The following is a 21260-nucleotide window of genomic DNA, read 5'->3' as shown; positions in this document are numbered from 1 at the left end:
CGATGCTGCAAAAAGGACATGCCTAACTCTTATTTTGCAATTATTTTGTAATAAAAATCAAGAAAATAATAATTTCTTGGTCTTCAATGATAATTGAAAGTCACTTTTAATGACAAGGGCATCTCCCAAATGTTGAAGGCAGTGTTTATAAAACACAAAAACAAGATCTTTGTAGAAAATCTTTTGGTAAAAGCTTGGCTTATCACCAATGTAAGTATAGTGAGCTGATATTTAAAATAATAGATATGCACATGTTTTATTGTGTAATATATGTGTGTAATATATGTTTTATTTATAAGATGATATTATATTGTCCATGGAATCTGGGGTATAAAAAAAGATATTTCAATGCCCACATAAAACGCATATTAACCATTTCACGTGTCACTGATGTGTCAGAAAGTCATATGCATTCATCTAAAACTGCCGTGCTGAATAACTCTCTCTGGTCATTGCTCTGCAAAGAGGGGACAGCCCAAAATAAACATTGGTGAACACACTCTTTGCCAAACACTATTGCAACTCAAGACATTTAAAATCAGAGAACATTCTAGAACATGTCAAAATGAAGCAACAAATATTAACAAACACAAAATCAGCTACATGTATGATTTTTTCCCTCTAATAAAAGTCGTTTCCTTAAAATCCTTGTTGTCACTAATTTTCTCCCAAAACAGAGCACTATCACCTGCTCCCATATCACCAAACCACAGAGAAGCACAAGCACATGCCAAGCTCAGACTGGATTCAAATTCGAAAGTGTTTTCTATCACGTGACACATGAAACCAGTCACAGTATGAACTCTTATGATTTTGTCAGAGGAGAAGGAACCCAAGGTCTTTAAGTATTTATTAATGGGAACTGATTCTGAACAAGATTTCTACTGAGATTTCTGAATTTCACATTTCACAGGTTCATCACCTGTTGTGTGCAGGGTTGGCAATGTCTCTATTTCTGAGCTGAATACAGTAAAATAAACATGTTTTAAATGTAATCATAACAGTATATAATATAATATATAATAATGCAGTTTGATTTAAAAGTGTGTGAGCCACACTGCCCTGGCCATGTCAATAAGCAAAGAGTTGCTAAATGAGTAAGCACACAATTATTCCAGTGAATCATATGTACTTCTTAGTATGTATTTAGAAGGAGCTGGTTGCACACATATCGTCTTTCATATACTAATCATTTATAATAACATGTAACAGCTTATGTGACATGGACGCTATAATGTAAAGTGTTGCCCCGGCGTCACCCTCTATTTTTGCCGACAGTACAGTTTACTGATGAGAGGACATGCCCACTCCAGAAATAAGTGCGTCTCCATCGGCCAATCACAGGCCCCCTCAGTCATTTCCACCAATCCGATCGATCACAGTTATCCTTCAGAATGAGTGAACTGCTCGTCATACTCCAGTATACAGCATGACATCAGTGTGATGTAATCCCCGGGGTCCTGGTGCATTTAAACCCCCTCATTCACTCTCTCCTCATTTCAAACAGAGTCTCACTGCTGCGAGCTGAGGAGCAGCGAAGCTTCATTTATCAAAAAGTCATATTCTTCAAACTCAAAGTGTCCATTAAGAAGTCGCGATTACATTCGTCAGTGAACCGAGAATTAAAAACGGGGACCGGCCGCCTTGTAAACCATAAATCGGATAATCCATCATCGTCCCGACAGAAGAGCACTTCTCACAAGTATCCGTGAAAGCCTGGCATTTATTATTTATTTTTTTCGAACGCCATCCAAGTTTTGAACTCTTACAGAACTCTTACAGCCTCTGACACTCTCCCGCGAAAGTGACGAGCTGTGAATTTCCATCATTAGACGTATAAAAGCTAGAGTCCATCATGAGCAATTACACACATTTAGAGGATCTGCCGCCGCAATACTACCAGGGCACAGACCTCGGGGAAGAGGAAGAGGAGGAGATGCCCTCGACAGAGAAAGAGCTGGCCGAGGACGCGCCGTGGAAGAAGATCCAGCAGAACACCTTCACCAGATGGTGCAATGAACATCTCAAATGCGTCAATAAGACCCTCACTGACCTCCAGAGAGACCTGGGCGATGGGCTCAAGCTCATCTCGCTCCTGGAAGTCCTCAGTCAGAAGAAAATGTACAGAAAGCATAATGTCAGACCAAACTTCAGACAAATGAAGCTGGAGAACGTGTCGGTGGCGCTGGAGTTTCTGGACCGGGAGCGAATCAAACTAGTGTCAATAGGTAAGATCTGCTTGAACTGGTTAACAGGAATAATACTGACACTAACACTTACATCTAAACAAGTATCTATACTATTGTGTACTCATATAGTCATTAATGTACATTAAAAATATAACAAGAAGAATCATCATCATCATCATCATCAAATGTGGACTGTAAAACTTTATTTTATTTTTATTTTATTTAGAAACATTATAAATATGTATGAATAAAGGAGCATTAGACTGCAGTGAAAGTCGTTTTTAAGGGCTAGGTCAGTTCAGGGTTTTAGGTAGAAAAAACTTTTTAATATAACAACTTAACATTGACCCATTTCACATTTGAAAGTACTTCAACAACCAGTCTATTTAACATTAAAATCTTAATAATTAACAAATAGAAGTGGAGTTATCACATTCTGAACTGTTCTGTAAGGGTGACTGTAAAGCCTCTCTCTCTCTCTCTCTCTCTCTCTCTCTCTCTCTCTCTCTCTCTCTCTCTCACACACACACACACACACACACACACACACACACACACACACACACACACACACACACACACACACACACACACACACACACACCATCATGTCCAGAAACCTTATGGGCAGTCAAATGCTCACGACTTTACCTCACTTTCTTAAAGTTGAGCTGTCAGAGTCTGGGAGTAGTTTTTCAGCACCATGTGAGAGTTGTTCACATTGGACTTCCATGTGTCAGTGAAATTGAAAATAGTTCTGAAGGGCTACAGCTTGTTTGTTGAGTAAAGACTAGAATAGCTCGCTGGAGTATTCATAAATATTGAGTAAACAGACTGTTGTCATGTCATGCAGTAATTTTGCAGTGATTCATGTTTAGAGCTGCTAAAACTTGACCGTGTAAACAAGTGATGTGAAGGAGTTTAGTGGAGATTTGACTCCTGGAGGTCTGGATGTCAGCGTTAATACTGAGATGCTGACGTAAACTGAGGCAGAACTAATGCAAACACCGATTTTCTAGGTTTCAATAATATGGAAGAAACAGCCGAAAGTTAGTGAAAGTTTTACACAATACCATGATAATAGATATTTTAATATAATACACCGTTGATTGAATATGGTAGTCATTCAATATAATAGTATTGTAAAAGTACCATCTTAATACCAGCTTGTATCATCACTGTACCATGGAACCATGTACCATTTTTGTATTTATTTATTGTTATTTATTTATTTTATATATACTGCCATCTCATATTTTATATACCTAGTCTTTGGAATATTGCTTTGTGATGGGAAAGGTAACCCAAACAAGTGATTCGAAGAGTTGAAGTTAATTAAACCCAATGTCAATTTGTTTTGTCACATAAATTCGTTAAAGTTCATTTGCTAACTCAGTTTCTTTTGATTGTCTTGGACCGGTGAAGATAGCAAAGCCATTGTAGATGGGAACCTGAAACTGATTCTGGGACTCATCTGGACACTCATTCTCCATTACTCCATCTCCATGCCCATGTGGGATGATGAGGAAGATGAAGAGATTAAGAAACTGACTCCCAAACAAAGGCTGCTGGGCTGGATTCAGAACAAGGTCCCAGAGCTGCCTATTAACAACTTTAACAAGGACTGGAGGGATGGCAAGGCCCTCGGTGCCCTCGTGGACAACTGTGCCCCTGGTAAGTTCACTTTCTGACATTATCAGGTTTGTATGGTTGTCTTTGGGCAGTTGTGGATGGGTGAGGAAATGTAAAATTTGTCAAGATTGCACCAAGATTTCAGTTCTCACTTTAGTTACCTGAGTAGTTTAGATTCAGTATTCTGAGCATTTGATTGTTCACTTGTTTTGATTTGCTGACATAAGGGCAAAAAAACAAAAAAACAAAAACAAAACAGCAACAAACAACCAAACAAACAAGATAATTAATTTTAATACATAGAATTTATAGTGTCACTGCCAATCTAAAATGAGTAAAGTATATACATTTTGTAATAAATTCAATAAATAATAAATTACTATTTATAGTCTTAATAAAAGTCTGAATAGTGTGACTGTTAGTCCTCCTTTTTTTCACTTAAACCATTGTTTATCATCATCAAGAGAACTCATAATATGGCTAATAAAAATATATGAAAAACATAAAACCTTTATTTGAAATATGGATAAACTGTTCAGTACAACAGAAAATGAGAGCTTTATATATTCACTGCGTCTAAATCATGAGCTTTTTCCTGAGCAACACTTGACTCACACGTAGGCTTACTGAGAAGAGGGGTAATGAACTGAAGTGTTTACTTCGCTGTAGCTGAAACGAAACAGTCCCTGTGAGACAGTCGTGACCATACAGGGAGCTGCTGGCTTTTGACAAATCACAGCAGAACAGTTATCATTATATATTTAGGTTACATTATAAGTCTCTTTAGACCCTTTGCATAAACAGTAACCGGGTTTATGGGAGGTCTGTTGTCATAATTGATTTCACTTTTTTATTTATATTTTGTGGCCTAAGGTTTAAAAAAGGACTTAAATGATGCACTCATATAATTTGATCTCTTTGGGTAGGTCTGTGCCCTGACTGGCAAACATGGGACCCCAACAAGCCCGTTGCAAACGCTCGTGAGGCCATGCAGCAGGCCGATGACTGGCTCGGCGTGCCCCAGGTGAACATCCACTCAACACAAACACCACATGTTCAGTTGTATACTCTACTTCAGTCACAAGGAAGATACTGTCTAGGCATGGGTTTGTGTAAAATGTTAGTGGTTTTAGCAGTTTGACACACTGTGATGTCTGCTCCACTATCCTCATGGCATAAGTGTGAGATGCCATGCATGGTGGAGGGTATGTGCCATAAATTCTTGGGCACAGATTCCCTGCTGACTGTTGAGGGGATAGGGGAGGGGTCTGGCTCCTGGTAAATCCTGTCCTTGACTTGTTGAAGGCTGCTCTCAAACCTCAGCACTCTGTGGATAAATATAGTATCTGAAGAGATTGCCACTCCCTTGTAATTTCAGAACAAACGTGATGGTGAAAAGAAAATGCTGCAAGGGTGGCGCTTTTTCTGCAATGTTTATCTCATCATAAACAGGCCTAACAACTACTTCACTAGTTACTTCTCAGATTAAAATTTAGTCTAGTGTTTTTCTGAGCACATACACAACTTAAAAGAAATTATTACTGAATCATACATGCATGCAACATGTATTACTATACATGCAACATTTAATGAATTGTTGATCTATAGGTGATAGCTCCAGAGGAAATCGTGGATCCAGATGTGGATGAGCATTCAGTGATGACGTACCTCTCCCAGTTTCCCAAAGCTAAACTAAAGCCTGGAGCTCCTTTCAAGCCAAAGCAGCTGTACCCCAAAAAGGCCAAGGCCTATGGACCAGGTGAGCAAACTACAGGCTCATAAACCAAATGCAGCTGTCTTTACAAAAAGTGCTCCGTCAAAACAAGCTCATAGAGCATTTTTTGAGCTGCATATACAAATTAAGTCGATAAGAAGATTTAATTATGCTTTATATAGGTACTTTGTTTGCATACAGTCAAGCATATTATATTTAAATCCTGAGTATTGCTTGTGTATCACAGTTTTATTTGTATTTTTTAATGAAAACAGGTATTGAGCCTCAGGGGAACATGGTTTTGAAGCCAGCTGTTTTTACTGTGGAAACACTGGAGGCAGGGCTTGGAGAAGTGATCGTGTATGTAGAGGACCCAGAGGGTCACACTGAGGAGGTGAGAGATGACAGATGTTTTTCTGTAACATTCTGTAATTGTTGCAATGTGAAACAAGCTATTAATGCAATTTTTAAGTACAATCCATCTTTTAATTTTGTTAGGCTAAAGTTGCCCCCAACAATGATAAAAAAAGAACATTCTCTGTCACCTATGTGCCCAAAGTTGAGGGACCCCATAAGGTACGCATTAGTACAGTAATGGTTGGCCATACAGTGTCCATTTGAGGATAAACCAGTTTGCTTCCAGTGGCACGGTTGTTTATTTATTCTTATATATCACAGGTGAAAGTACTCTTCGCTGGTCAGGACATTGATAAGAGCCCCTTCAAGGTGAACGTGGCAAAAGCTCTGGGTGATCCCAGAAAAGTTCAGGCTCGAGGTCCAGGTCTGGAGCCAGTGGGCAATGTGGCCCATAAGCCTACGTATTTTGACATCTACACCGCAGGTGAGCAGAACATACAGACTTGTTTTGGAAGAGAATTTTCTGCATGAAGGTGAACTCAAGATCCTGTCTCACCATTTTCAGGTGCTGGGGCTGGAGATGTCAGTGTGGTTATCGTTGACCCTCAGAATAATAACAACACTGTGGAAGTTCTTCTGGAAAACAAGGGTGATAACATCTTCCGATGCACCTACAAACCTGTACAAGAAGGACCGCACACCATCCATGTGAGCTTTGCTGGGCAGCCAATACCCAACAGCCCCTTTAAAGTGCACATCTCCGAAGGTAAGCAGCTGATACATTTCCTTTCTAACATGTCTTTAAATGTGTCGTTCATATTGGAACAGTACATGGGAAGCAAACAAAGAACAGTCAAAGAATCACCATACAAACCAAAAAAACAATTGTTTATTTTGTAGCACACCCTAAACCTTACGCTGGGGCTCCGAAGCAGATCCCTCATAAAAAGAAAGGTGCGCTGCTGCTCGACTTTGGTCCATGTCTCTTTGTTTATACCACTTCGGGCAACAGTATCTAAGCTTAGCTACTTGCTTCGCGGCAGCTTGATTCCTCCCGTGCATTATTTTGAAGCATGGTAGGAAAGTGGCAAAAGTTAGTGTTGTGTTTGTATTGGAGGATCACAGAGCAGCGGAGACTGACTACATGAACTTACACAACACGAGTGTGAGTGTCATGTAAAAAAAAAGCGGCTTTTTAATATATTTTTATGCATCTTGTTGTAAAAGAGCAAAGTATTTTGGACTTGGGTGTAACATTGTCAGTATGGGTGTTTATAAAATGACCGTTCCATCAGTGACCAATAATCCAATAATTATAATACTGGTATTGTATTTTTTGGATGTCCTGTGTACTGTATATTTCCATTTATCATAAATGAACTGCTCTGTATGAGAATCTATGACAACAAAACAAAGTAGCATTGCAGTTTTCCAGTTCATTATCAAAGCAACTCATCAGAAGCGCAGTACCTCGCTTACTAACAGTGCTTCAGTCTGTGCATTTGAAAACGTTTTCAAGATCTGTTTACTTTGTTTTATTTTCCCCATCAGCCAGCAATGCAAATGCCTGCCGTGCCTCTGGCCGGGGACTGCTGCCTAAGGGTGTTCGGGTAAAGGAAGTGGCAGATCTTACTGTTTTTACCAAAGGAGCAGGAACTGGAGAGCTGAAGGTTTCGGTGAAAGGGCCAGGCGAGTCATTTTTAAATTAACTGTTTTCAAGGGTGTAATTCTTAGTCTGTTTGCTCATTATTTAATACACCTGTGTTTAGGCAATGCTGATGACTGAATGTGTATTTTTTCAGGAGGAGTAGAGGTGCCTGTGAAAGTATGTGATGTTGGTGATGGTGTTTTCAAGTGTGATTATTGTCCTGTTAAGCCTGGAAAATACACTGTGAACATCACATGGGGAGGTCAACCTATTCCACGCGGGTGAGAGCTAATAGAATAGAACCTAGTTAACCATTGGGATACAAATATACATAGCTTTCTTTATGTCAAAGTTTGTCCAGTCTCGTCACTGTTTAAAATGGTTTTATTTTAGCCCATTTGAAGTGGAGGTCAGCAAGGAAGCTGGACCACAGAAGGTGCGGGCTTGGGGTCCTGGCTTGAAGACAGGAATGGTTGGCAAGTCAGCTGACTTTGTTGTTGAGGCTATTGGTACAGAAGTAGGATCTCTAGGTAGGTAATTCTAGATGAGGAAGTAATAATTAAGATTTTTATGCATAGAACAAATTTCATATGTGCCATCCCCATTCTTAAAGGGTTTTCTATTGAGGGCCCCTCTCAAGCAAAGATAGAGTGTGATGATAAAGGTGATGGTTCCTGTGATGTGCGTTACTGGCCCACTGAACCCGGAGATTATGCAGTTCACGTCATCTGTGATGATGAAGATATCAAAGACAGCCCCTTCATGGCCCATATACTTCCAGCAGCTAATGATGTCTTCCCTGAGAAGGTGATTAACATATGGACATAATAATCAAAGACAGTAATCTCTGATTTTCTTAACTTTTGCTGTCAGTGTTATTGATTTGAAGGATCTCATGTGCAGGTGAAAGCATTCGGGCCAGGCCTGGAGCCCACTGGAGTTATTGTGAACAAATCAACACAATTCAATGTTGATGCTCGACAAGCTGGCAAAGGCAGTCTGAAGATCTATGCTCAGGTGTGCTCATGTCTAATATCCTCAATGTATTCCTTTGGCAATGATGGCAGACTAATGATCGCATTCTTTATTAGAATCAGAGGGTAACACAGGACAAAGACTCTAAAAATGTTTACTATTCAAACCAACATATGTGCCAATATGAATTGTTTCGTTTCTGCAAACTGGCTAAATGGTGATCTGCGGGGATTTTCTTCTAGGATGCTGAAGGCTGTGTGATTGACATTCAGATTACTGATAGGGGAGATGCCACTTTTGTTTGTACGTATGTTCCTACCAAGCCAGTGAAGCACACCATCATAATTACCTGGGGGGAGGTCAATGTACCCAAGAGTCCCTTTAGAGTGAGTATTCCCGGTGTAGTATTTTAGTTTGTAGGCTGTGATGGAGCAACACCGTTAGATGAGTCATTGTTTCAGATTTAACCTTGTTTGCAAATAATCGCTGATTGTTGACCTCACTAAAAGGTTCTTGTTGGTGAAGGCTGTCACCCTAACAAAGTGAAGGTCTTTGGGCCTGGAGTTGAGAAAACTGGCCTAAAGGCGAATGAGCCCACATATTTCACTGTTGACTGCAGTGAAGCTGGCCAAGGTTTGCAAAACATTTTATTTTTTCTCTTTATATGACACAGTAAAAGAGTGTTAGTGTTGTTAACCATTCTGACTATATCGTAGGTGATATCAGCATTGGGATCAAATGTGCCCCAGGTGTAGTGGGTCCAGCAGAGGCAGATATCGATTTTGACATAATTAAAAATGATAATGACACCTTCACTGTCAAGTACACACCCCCCGGCCCTGGCCGTTACACCATCATGGTGCTCTTTGCAGATCAGGTAAAGCAGGCTTCTTGCCAAAACCCAGTTGTACACAATGCTATCTGAGCATCTCATATTCTTCTCTCCTCAATGCAGGAAATACCCAATAGCCCTTTCAAAGTCAAGGTGGATCCTTCTCACGATGCTGGTAAAGTTAGAGCTGAAGGTTCTGGACTGAACAAGACAGGTGAGTGTAAGCCACAACATTAACACCTTAAGCCCCAGAGAAATTAGTTTTAATTGACACAGCTCTGTTTTACAGGTGTTCAAGTTGATATTCCAACCCATTTCACCATCTTCACGAAGGGAGCAGGAAAGGCTAAACCAGAGGTGCAGTTCAAAACTGCTGCCAAAGAAAACGCTGTTAAAGATTTTGAGATCATTGATAATCATGACTACTCCTACACCGTAAAGTACACTGCCCTTCATCAGGTCAGGAGTCATTCAAATCTATTCCCTTTGCTTTTATTTTGAACATGAATGTTATTATGATGGGAAATGTTGCATCTCACCAAATCTTTTGCCAATCAGGGTGAGATGGCTATCATGGTCACACATGGTGGAGATCCCATTCCTAAAAGCCCTTTCAAAATCACAGTCGCCCCTCCACTCGATCTTGGCAAAGTCAAAGTTCAAGGTCTCAATGAAAGTAAGCACTTTAACTTAATGGTTAAACCACTTTACAACCCTGTCTATCAAATATAAATGCATACTTCTCTAATGCTTACTAAACCATTCCTGTGTGTGTTGCAGAAGTGGAAGTTGGCAAGGATCAAGAGTTTATTGTTAGCACGAAAGGGGCAGGTGGAGAGGGAAAGGTAAATGTGAGCATAACCTCACCTTCTGGTAGACCAATACCTTGTAAGTTGGAATCAGACAAGACCAGAGAGATCACCAGTGTGAAATACATCCCACCTGAGGAAGGCCATTACAAGGTGGACATCAGCTATGATGGGAACCCCGTTCCAGGAAGTCCCTTTGCTGTAGAGGGACTCATGCCTGCCGATCCCTCCAAGGTAAGATTACTTTTGGGGAAAATTAGGTTTCTTGACACTATTGTGTAAGTTTTATAAATCCATTTTACTGGATTTTCCACTAGGTTCGTGCCTATGGACCAGGACTTAAAGGTGGAATTGTGGGTCAACCTGCACGGTTTACTATAGACACAAAGGGGGCAGGTGCTGGTGGTCTTGGTCTAACACTGGAAGGCCCCTGTGAGGCTAAGGTTGAGTGCCAAGACAATGGGGATGAAACCTGCTCAGTGGTCTACCTGCCAACAGAGGCTGGTGACTACAACATCAATATCCTGTTTGGGGAAGCTCATATCCCTGGTTCTCCTTTTAAAGCTGTTGTCAAGCCAGCCCTGGATGCTGGCAAAGTTATAGTGAGTGGACCCGGACTGGAGGGGGCTAAAGCTGGTGAAGTGGCCACTTTCACAGTGGACTGCAGTAGGGCCGGGGAGGGTGAACTCACCATTGAGATTGTGTCAGATTCAGGGGCTCAAGCTGAAGTTTGTATTCAAAATAACAATGATGGGACATTCTCTGTCACCTACACCCCTCTCTTTCATGGCATACACACCATCACCATTAAATATGGAGGTCAGCAGGTGCCCAAGAGCCCCATACGTGTTCAAGTGGTGCCATCTGTTGACACCAGTGGGATAAAAGTGTACGGACCAGGAGTCGAGCCTAGAGGTAATGTATGAAAACTTTAACCACAACTTTCTGTGATTACCTTTCCAACCATAATTTAGTTATACCTTATTTTCCTGTTTTTCTATCACTAAAGGGGTCCTTAAGGAGGTGACCACACACTTCATTGTGGATGCCCGAGCCCAGATTAAGACTAAGGGAGGAAATCATGTTAAGATTTGCATCATCAATCCATCAGGCGCAAACACAGATGCATTTATCACTGATAAGGGTGACGGCACATATAGAGTGGAATACACTGCTTTTGAGGATGGTACGTTATGAAAACACTGAAAAAATGAGTTGAAGGGAACATAATATGTTGAAAGTGAAGGTTTTTTTTAACGTTTTCAATTACGTTCTCACCTTAGATATGTAGTGGATTGTGGAGGAAAGAGATACATGTTTGTATATAATATATCTTGGATTGGATATATAAATACAGTCCATGGCATGTTTTCAGAAGCTTTCAGAGCTTAGAAGGGGAACTAAAATAAGAGCATATGACAGATGCAGGGAGAGTTTATAAATAGGAAATGCATTGTAAATAGAGATCATTAAATAGCTGTGTGCCTGACTAGGGCCCTCTGCACAGAAAAACAGCTTGTATTAATATTAGCAACAACTGCAGTTGAAAGTTAACACAGAGTAAATAGCAAAAGCCAAATGCTATCAAACTCTGAATGTTCTTATTTCATAGATGCAATTATAAACTAAATATTAACTCTATAACATGACCCATAATGCCCCCAAATTAATGCAATTCTTTGCTTTGTGTAGGTTTGCACCTGATTGAAGTCTTTTATGAGGATGTTGCTGTTCCTAAGAGCCCCTTTAAAGTGTCAGTTGTGGAAGGGTGTGACCCAACACGTGTTCGAGCTTATGGTCCGGGCCTGGAAGGCGGGTTAGTTAACAAACCCAACTGCTTCACAGTGGAGACAAGGTATGGAGTCTGTACTGTATGAATATAAAATCATTGGTGCCTGAAGGGAAACTCATATTTACTTTAAAGCCGAATTCAATTATTTGAGTTATTTATATCTCATTGTACATCCATGCTTTTGATTTTAAGGGGCGCCGGGATGGGTGGTTTGGGCTTGACCATTGAAGGAGCATCAGAAGCCAAAATGTTCTGTAAGGACAACAAAGACGGTAGTTGCAGTGTTGAATACATGCCTTTCACTGCTGGAGACTATGATATTAATATCACTTATGGAGGCAAGCCTATACCAGGTACCAAATACCTATAAAATGTTACTCTGTTATCTATACATAAACTTTTTTATCTATACATAATCTGAATAGTTCTATAGCAGCTTATTTTGTGTTGTATTAGAACTGTGTTCTTCTTCTGCTGTTCTCAGGCAGTCCATTCCGGGTGCAGGTTAAGGATGTGGTGGATGTCAGTAAGGTGAAGTGCTCAGGTCCTGGACTCGCTAACAGAGTTACTGCACATGTTGCACAAACCTTCACTGTGGACAGCAGCAAAGCAGGAGTGGCTCCTCTAGAGGTGCAGTTGTATGGACCAAAAGGTACCTAACATAAACCCCTCCAGTCCACTATTAAGATACTCTGTGCCTAACACACTAAATAGCTTGTGACATGTCAAAGGAAATGAACTCATGCTCCACGCTTGCCACAGACCACTGATCTTTTCCTTCGAAATCTTGAACATATTCATCTTACAGGAACTCTGGAGCCTGTAGTTGTTAAAAACAACCGGGATGGAACACATACTGTCAACTACACCCCTGCACAGCAGGGGCCACACACTGTGTCCGTCAAATACGCCAACCAAGAAGTACCTAACAGGTAAAATCATTCATATTTAACTGTCACTTCATGACAGTAATGAAAACAGTCATTTCATATCTCTTTCATTTTGTGGGTGTATACAGTCCATTCAAGGTCAGTTCAGCCCCCGCACATGATGCCAGTAAGGTGCGTGCTAGCGGACCCGGTCTGGATACTAAAGGAGTGGCTGCCAGTCTACCAGTGGAGTTTACCATTGATGCTCGTGATGCAGGAAAGGGCCTTCTGACAGTTCAAATTCTTGTAAGGCTTTCTTAAGTAGAAAACCTCAAAACAAGACATATATTACCAAAGCACATTTAAACATTGTATTGCATTTAGGATCCAGAGGGAAAGCCGAAAAAAGCCAGCATTCAAGACAACAGAGATGGAACCTACACTGTATCTTACGTGCCTGACATGACTGGCCACTACACCATAACCATTAAGTATGGCGGAGATAACATCCCATACTCACCTTACAATGTCCAAGCCTTTCCCACTGGTGATGCCAGCAAGTGCCTGCTCACAGGTATTGTTTCCAGTTTGGCGATTCCAAAGATTTGTGATTTATTTTCCCAACTCTGGTTTAACTAAATTTTGTTTGCATGCTTTTTTATTTTCAGTGTCTATTGGAGGACATGGTGTTGGTAAGGAATCAGGAAATTAATATTAATATTCTACCATTACACCAGGTAATAAGTTTCAAGGGTGGAATTCTTTGGTTTGAACAATGTTGTCTTTTGAGCAGAAAGCCTTGGGCCCAATATTACGATGTCAGAAGAGACAGTCATCACTGTGGATGCCAAAGCTGCTGGAAAAGGGAAAGTGACATGTACGGTTCTGACCCCTAATGGCATGGAGCTGGATATGGATGTTACAGAAAATCCAGATGGCACCTTTGACATATATTATACTGCACCCGAGCCGGGGAAATATGTTATCACAATCCGCTTTGGAGGGCAACACATTCCTAAAAGCCCTTTTCAAGTCATGGTGAGTGATATAACTGAACAGGTGTTTCGGACTGTGTATCACTGCAATGATAACGCCATGATAGATAGAGCCACTGATACTGATACCAGGGACATTACAACAGAGTGGGATTTGAATGAAATGCCTAAAGTATTAAATGTTGAAGTGGCAGAAGGATAACAGTACACTCTCTGAAACATTGTTTTTCTTATGTTATTTTAGGCTACAGATCAGCCTGTTGTACCAAGAGATGACACAAAGCCCATGTTTCAACCCCTAAACTTAGTTATTCCCTTCACTGTGCAGCAAGGAGAACTCAGCGGTAGCATCTTTAATCATTCATTTAGAGCAGAAATGTTATTAGTCGTATCTACGTTTTCTGAAGTATACCATGTTTGTTTTGTTTGCAGGGGAGGTGCGTATGCCCTCTGGTAAGAAGGCTTGTCCTTTCATTAGGGACAACAAAGATGGAACAGTCACAGTGCAGTTTCAGCCTACAGAGAGAGGCCTGCATGAAATGGATATAAAGTATGATGGCAACCACATTCCAGGTTGGACTCCATTTTGGCATAATGTGTGAAACTGGCCCAAAAAGCATTTGGACACTTAAGCTATAGTTACTATGTATAACCTTTATGCGATAATGTAATGCATCTGCAAACACAGGAAGCAAGTAGAGTTTCACTTTTCTTCTATTTGTTATTTATTTATTTGGATAATCTAATGACATGAAATTCACACCTTTTATGTCTTAAGTGTTCAAATATGCATTGAGGCCACTGTAATATTAATTTAAGATCCATTGCACCAAGCTTGTTAATAGAATCAATTTATAGACTTTATTTTCACAGGAAGTCCTTTGCAGTTCTATGTAGATTTAATGAACAGCGGAATGGTCACAGCCTATGGACCTGGTCTGTGCCATGGGACAGTCAATAAACCAGCCACTTTTACTGTTGTTACCAAGAATGCTGGACAAGGTACATAAATGTGTTGTTTTGCAGCAAAGTATATTTTTAGAAAAAGTGTGCTAAAATTTTTTACATTTGTTTGCCCTTCACAGGTGGTTTGGCCCTTGCTGTAGAGGGTCCATCTAAAGCAGAAATCAGTTGCAAGGACAGTAAAAATGGCACCTGCACTGTGTCCTACTTGCCCACTGCACCTGGTGATTACAAAATCATTGTCAAGTTTGATAACAGCCATATTCCTGGCAGCCCCTTCACAGCAAAGATCACTGGTATGACAAGCAAAATATTTAACCCTGGCAAAAGTAGCTTAACTCCTGCCCATCCTCACTGTTAATATGTCATGTCCATGTAGGTGACGATTCACTCCGAAGATCTCAGATGAATGTTGGCACGGCAGCAGATGTCTCACTGAAGATCACAGAAACAGACCTGAGCTATCTGACAGCTAGCATTAAAGCTCCATCAGGAAAGGATGAACCTTGCCTGCTGAAGAGACTGCCCAACCGGCACATTGGTAAGCACCTAAAAGGCCATACAATGCTTTCTGCAGATGCTAGACTGGCAATGAGTAATCTCTGCTCTCCTTGCCTCACCAGGTCTCTCGTTCACCCCAAAGGAAGTGGGGGAGCATGAGGTCAGTGTGAGGAAGAGTGGGACACATGTGAACAACAGCCCTTTTAAGATTATGGTAGGGCCATCTGAAATCGGGGAGGCCAGCAGGGTCAAGGCTTTTGGTAAAGGTCTCGTTGAAGCACATACCTTTGAAGTGGCCGAGTTCTTTGTGGACACTAGAAATGCTGGTATGTTCTTGTAGTTCTGTTACTCTATGGATGTTTACAAATGTTTTCAACCCCTCATTAAAATGATTTTCACACCGTCTTGGTTTCAAAGGATATGGAGGACTTGGATTGTCAATTGAGGGTCCAAGTAAAGTAGATATTAATTGTGAGGATATGGAAGATGGAACATGTAAAGTGACATATTGCCCCACTGAACCAGGCAACTACATAATCAACATCAAGTTTATGGACAAACACATACCAGGTTACGTTTTAGTGTTTCTTTACAACGATATACTCATATAGACTGGCTGTCAACAATGGTACAGATTTATGACATTTTGTTCTCACATGCCACTCCACAGGAAGCCCTTTTACAGTGAAGGTAACAGGAGAAGGAAGGATGAAGGAGAGTATAATGAGAAAACGCCAAGCTGCCTCTGTTGCCTCAGTAGGCAGTACATGTGACCTAAACCTCAAAATCCCAGGTAAAAAACATATATTAGTATGATTTTTAAATGGATTACAATAGTTTTTAACAACGAAAGCTTCTTCTACACAGGAAACTGGTTTCAGATGTTGTCAGCACAGGAGCGTTTAACTCGTACCTTCACACGCAGTAGCCACACTTACACACGTACAGAACGCACAGAGATCAGCAAGAGCCACGGAGGTGAGACTAAGCGGGAGGTACACGTAGAAGAGAGTACACAGGTTGGCGGTGACCCTTTCAGAGATGTTTTTGAGTCCTTCCTGGGAAGAGAAAGACTGGGTAGCTTTGGTGCAGTAAGGCAAGAGGGTGAGGAAAAAAATTATTAAGCTCCCTTGCTCCCCATAACACCCCTAGCTCTTGTTTTATTGGTTACTTTCATTGGTTTTCCTATTTCCAGGTGACTCAGGGATTCAGGGAATGACAGCCCAGGTGACCAGCCCTGGTGGAAATGTAGTGGATACAGAGGTTGTTGATAGCGGGAACAGTACCTACAGAGTCCGCTTCGTACCTGTTGAAATGGGCTCTCACACGGTCAACGTCAAATACAGGGGTGAGCATGTCCCTGGAAGCCCCTTTCAGTTCACGGTTGGGCCCCTTGGGGAAGGAGGCTCTCACAAGGTCCGGGCTGGAGGCACAGGCCTAGAGAGAGCTGTCGCAAAAGTTCCTGGTATGTTTTAAACTAATTTAGTTTTCTTCTCATTTTTGTAATGATTAAAATTATCATGGATTGTTCTATGATTTTCTGCATCCCTCTTTTCATTACTCTGTGATAGCTGAATTCAGCATTTGGACGAGAGAGGCTGGAGCAGGCGGTCTGTCAATTGCTATAGAGGGTCCAAGTAAGGCTGAAATCTCCTTTGAAGATAGAAAAGATGGGTCCTGTGGTGTTATTTACATTGTGCAGGAGCCAGGTGAGGTTTACAGTAGAACTTGCTATGATCTGTGTTACACTTATATAGCAAAACCAGTTTAAATCATTGCATTCCCGTTCTCCATTTCTTCTCTCAGGTGACTATGAAGTTTCCATCAAGTTCAATAATGAGCACATCCCAGATAGCCCCTTCATTGTTCATGTTGCCACATTGTCTGATGATGCACGTCGACTTAATGTTACAAGTCTTCAGGTAAGCTCCCAGTTAGTCGAAGCTAGGCACAACCGTTCTATGCCTTACAGAGCAAACAGGAATGCTTAGATCATATAACATGCGATGGTAGTAACTACAGCAAAATACAAGCTTACCAGAACAACTCTGTTTTGAGTCATGGCTGAGTTATCTTTGTCCATGAACTGTAATTGTACTCTAAGCCTGTCCAGGGCCATGCTATTACTTTGATGAGCAGGGATTAAGTGTTCTCTCTATGTATCTGCCTGTCTGTCTCGCTGTCTGTCGGCATGAATGTATTGCTGTGCATTTGTGTCGGAAATCAAACTTTCGTTCCTCTTTTCACATGCAGGAGAAGGATTTGAAGATCAATCAGGAAGCCTCGTTTGCAGTTCAGAGGAATGGGGTGAAAGGTGCCATCGATGCAAAAGTTCACGCCCCTTCTGGTGTAGTAGAGGAGTGTTATTTGACTGAATTGGATAGCGGTGAGTTGTAGGCCTGTTGATTTCTGTCCTAAACACACTGGTTATTCGCTGTCATGCATACCCTTACCAAAAAGTAGTATACTTCAAGTTTATTAAGTATACTTAAGTAAAGTTCAAGTATATTTTTATGTAGCAAGTATACACATATTAGTGTTCTAGTAGTATAAGTGTACTGTTTCAATACTCCTTGGGACTAAATTGGCCCACTTTCTAGTATATAAAAGTATACTTTTAAGTATACTATAAAAGTAGCAAACTTTGTGCACACAACTAGTTTACCTCTATGTTTGTAGTTTGTACTAAAAGTGAATTTATAGGTGTAATGATAGTTTACTAATTAAATACTTTGTACACTTTGAAGTATAGTCTCAGTAAACTACTAGTCCTGTATTTTTATACTGCAAGTATACTCAAGTTTTCTTTAAGTGAACTTTACATCATACTTTAAATTTACTACTATGTCCCTATTTAGGTTTTAATTTGTATATATTCTGTTATTTGAATATCTGAACATCTAAAAACATCCAAAGGGTCTCTGCTTGTAAAAAAAAACATTTTTTTCTAGCTTCATGCATTCTTTTAAAAAAACCCTTTAATGTGGGTAAGTTTTATAAAAAATAAAGAAATAACATTTTGAACAAAAAGCTGAAAAAAAGACTCAAAATGTAGATGGAGTTAATAAACACCCCAAATTTTGTAATTATTGTAATTATTTCTGTAATTATTACCTCTTCATTGGTCTTCATTTTATTCAATAACGTTACAGTTTTGATGCTGCTTCATGTCATATGATCTGCTAGTGTCTGTTGTTTCTTTTTCTTCTTCACTTGTGTTTTTTTGTAAATTCTGTACAGAAAATTTGTACTAGCGCCCTCTAGCTCAAATATATTTAGACTTTTTCTAAGTATACTTAAATGTCATTTTAACTATATTTTTAAGGTATATACAGCCCATATACAGGTACATAAAGCCCATTTCTGAGAAGTACATAAAAAGTAAACTTAAAGGATACTTTCCTATTTTTAGTTTAAAAGCAGTATACTAATAGCATACTTGAAATAACTTATTTTTCCCAAGGGTATGGCAAATGGTTTTGCCAGAAATGTATCTTTCATTGAATATACAACACTAACGTTACAATTTCCTCCTTTTCATAGACAAGAATGTAATTTGCTTCATTCCACGTGAGAATGGTGTTCATTCCATTGATGTGAAGTTCAATGGTAGCCATATACCAGGTAGTCCTTTCAAAGTACGTGTCGGAGAAGCAGACAGTGCTGGGGATCCAGGAATGGTGACTGCCTTTGGTCCAGGACTTGAAGGTGGACACACAGGTACTGGTCCACTGTAATACAGGATTTTGTATAAAGTTGCTGCAGATTTTCTTAGTAACTTAGTAAGTCACTTGCAGATCCAACTGTAATCTTGTGTTCTTATTGTTCTGTAGGGGTCCCCTCTGAGTTTGTCGTAAACACATGCAAGGCTGGTTCAGGTGCCTTATCTGTTGCTATTGATGGTCCCTCAAAGGTCAAAATGGACTGCACTGAGTGCTCAGAAGGTTATAAAGTCTCTTATACACCAATGGCGCCAGGAAACTACCTTATATGCATCAAATATGGTGGGCCACAGCATATCGTTGGCAGTCCATTCAAAGCAAAGGTTACAGGTAGGATAAACACTTCCTGCTTTGATGCAAATTAATGTTTCCTGAATTTTGCAATTTTGTTGGTTATCAGTGTTATGTAAAATGAGTTTAGGCTGTACTGAACCAGGAACAATTTTATTATTTATGATTTAACTAAATCACGAGACTTCCAGTGTATTTTATTATTATTTATACATTTTTTGTTCAGGTATGATAATTGGAGAGTTATGACTGTGGATGTTAACACGTCTGTCTTCTGCTGTAGGTATGCGTCTGTCTGGAGGCCACAGTCTACATGAAACGTCATCAGTCATTGTGGAGACGGTTACCAAAACCTCAAAGATGGCAGGAGCTTTCAGCTCTCTGTCCAGCTCCAAGTCAACTTCAGATGCCAGTAAGGTTGTATGTCATGGTGCCGGCCTCTCCAAAGCCTTCGTGGGTCAGAAGAACACTTTTTCCGTTGACTGTAGTACAGCAGGTAAATTAAAACAAAAATAAAGCCAATGATGGCTTAGTGCTAATCATACAGGACATTTATTTTGCTTTTCTTTCAGGTATAAACATGCTAATGGTTGGTGTCCATGGTCCCAGAACTCCATGTGAAGATGTGGCTGTTAAACATATGGGAAATAAACTTTACAGTGTAACCTACACAGTGAAGGAGAAAGGAAACTATGTTGTTATTGTTAAATGGGGGGATGAATCTGTACCAGGAAGTCCCTTCCATGTGAGTGTTCCCTAAACAGCTTATACCCAATATATATATATATATATATATATATATAAACTTTCTCGCTGAGGAAAACTTTAAGACAGAGGTTGATCTTAGAAGGTGCTGCCTTTTATTTAATGTAAACCTGTTTAACACAAATGCATTTTAATACTGTTTTTGATGGCACAATGCACCATTTATCATTAAAAGAGAGAATAGTTTTAATTCATAAAAAAGGAACAAAGGAATAGTTCTATTAAATGTCTACGAATGCCTTTTTTTTGTATAATCACCAAAAGAGAAAATGTGAGTATTTTAGAGGGAGGTTTATTGTTCTCAAAGGCACTTTTGTTGGTCAGGAGAAGTCACAGCAATATGATTTTCTGTTCTGACATTTTCAAGTGTATAGACATGCTTTTATGTGCTTTATAATGTATTTTTGTTATCTTAACCAGTTATTTAATATGCATTTGACAAGAATAAAACTAAGTGTGTTGATTTTTCTACACGTAAAAAAAAAAAGCTTGTATTTGATGTATCCGTGTAATTTAATGTCTTCACGGTTCATAGTTGAGAACCATCCTTAAAGTTTGGTATAAATAATTCTGAAACCTAAAAATGTATTGGTGATTAAAAAAGAAAATGCATTGTTTTTGTCCTTTTACGTTTATTCTTGTCATTTTATTTTTACAAAAACTGAGTCCTGGTGTCCTCTACAGAGGAGGTAGCGTAACATGAATAAAATATATTTTTTAAAATTTTAATTTTACCATTTTTTTTCTTACGCTCTAAACAATGTATTAACATGAAGAAGAAAAAAAGAGACTAAATTAACAAAGCTTTTGTCTTTCTAGTTCCAAGAAGGATATGGCTGCCGAGCTTTTAAATGGCCTTCTTGGAAACTATTGGGACTCGGACATGGTCTAAATCTAGAGATCATGGAGCCCCAGATTTAACCCACATTTCATCATTTTAGTATAAACACCCGAGAATGAGCCAATCATACCAAAACGTTTCTAGTTCAAGAAGCTTTGACCTCGTTGTTTTAACGGTTGCATCAAAAAAATAAATAAACTATCAACAATGAACCTGGTCGTTTTTAGATATTAATGGTATTAACATTTCTCGACTAAGCGGAGGGTTTGACGTAAATCTTCCCCACAGTCCATTTTCAAGCGCAGTGGGGACACGGAGCAAACTTACTCAACTCTTACTGAAACAAACAGTGGATGGGTCTCGGT

The 21260-nt window shown here is 39.8% G+C and overlaps 1 protein-coding gene across 1 annotated transcript; it reads left to right on the top strand.

Annotated features, from left to right (window-relative positions):
* The first annotated feature begins 1492 nt into the window (after positions 1-1492).
* Positions 1493-20662, top strand: flnca (filamin C, gamma a (actin binding protein 280)). Its single transcript, XM_059546679.1, has 47 exons — positions 1493-2228; positions 3615-3863; positions 4748-4845; positions 5430-5580; positions 5811-5929; positions 6034-6111; positions 6214-6376; positions 6458-6658; positions 7444-7581; positions 7695-7821; positions 7934-8070; positions 8154-8347; positions 8444-8557; positions 8758-8901; positions 9025-9148; positions 9232-9392; positions 9471-9561; positions 9637-9806; positions 9906-10023; positions 10128-10390; positions 10474-11071; positions 11166-11342; positions 11849-12011; positions 12141-12301; positions 12433-12600; positions 12757-12880; positions 12967-13123; positions 13202-13391; positions 13486-13509; positions 13611-13855; positions 14057-14156; positions 14245-14385; positions 14686-14814; positions 14898-15071; positions 15155-15316; positions 15399-15602; positions 15694-15846; positions 15947-16069; positions 16144-16380; positions 16472-16741; positions 16848-16985; positions 17083-17198; positions 17530-17662; positions 18820-18996; positions 19110-19328; positions 19573-19785; positions 19862-20662. Exons 1-47 carry the CDS (start codon positions 1856-1858, stop codon positions 20047-20049), a joined length of 8097 nt encoding a protein of 2698 aa, XP_059402662.1. The 5' UTR covers positions 1493-1855; the 3' UTR covers positions 20050-20662.
* Positions 20663-21260: the final 598 nt, after the last annotated feature.

This window comes from Carassius carassius, chromosome 50 (assembly GCF_963082965.1).
Source record: "Carassius carassius chromosome 50, fCarCar2.1, whole genome shotgun sequence".
NCBI lineage: Eukaryota > Metazoa > Chordata > Actinopteri > Cypriniformes > Cyprinidae > Carassius > Carassius carassius.
This window is presented reverse-complemented; position numbering and strand designations above follow the sequence as displayed.

What these genes read in the sequence shown, in the direction of transcription:
- flnca (XM_059546679.1), top strand. Translation starts at nt 1,856, where the DNA reads ATGAGCAATTACACACATTTAGAGGATCTGCCGCCGCAATACTACCAG. An exon ending in TAAAGTGCACATCTCCGAAG is followed by an intron (nt 6,659 to 7,443) that starts GTAAGCAGCTGA and finishes TTTCCCCATCAG; the next exon opens with CCAGCAATGCAAATGCCTGC. An exon ending in AGTACACTGCCCTTCATCAG is followed by an intron (nt 9,807 to 9,905) that starts GTCAGGAGTCAT and finishes TTTGCCAATCAG; the next exon opens with GGTGAGATGGCTATCATGGT.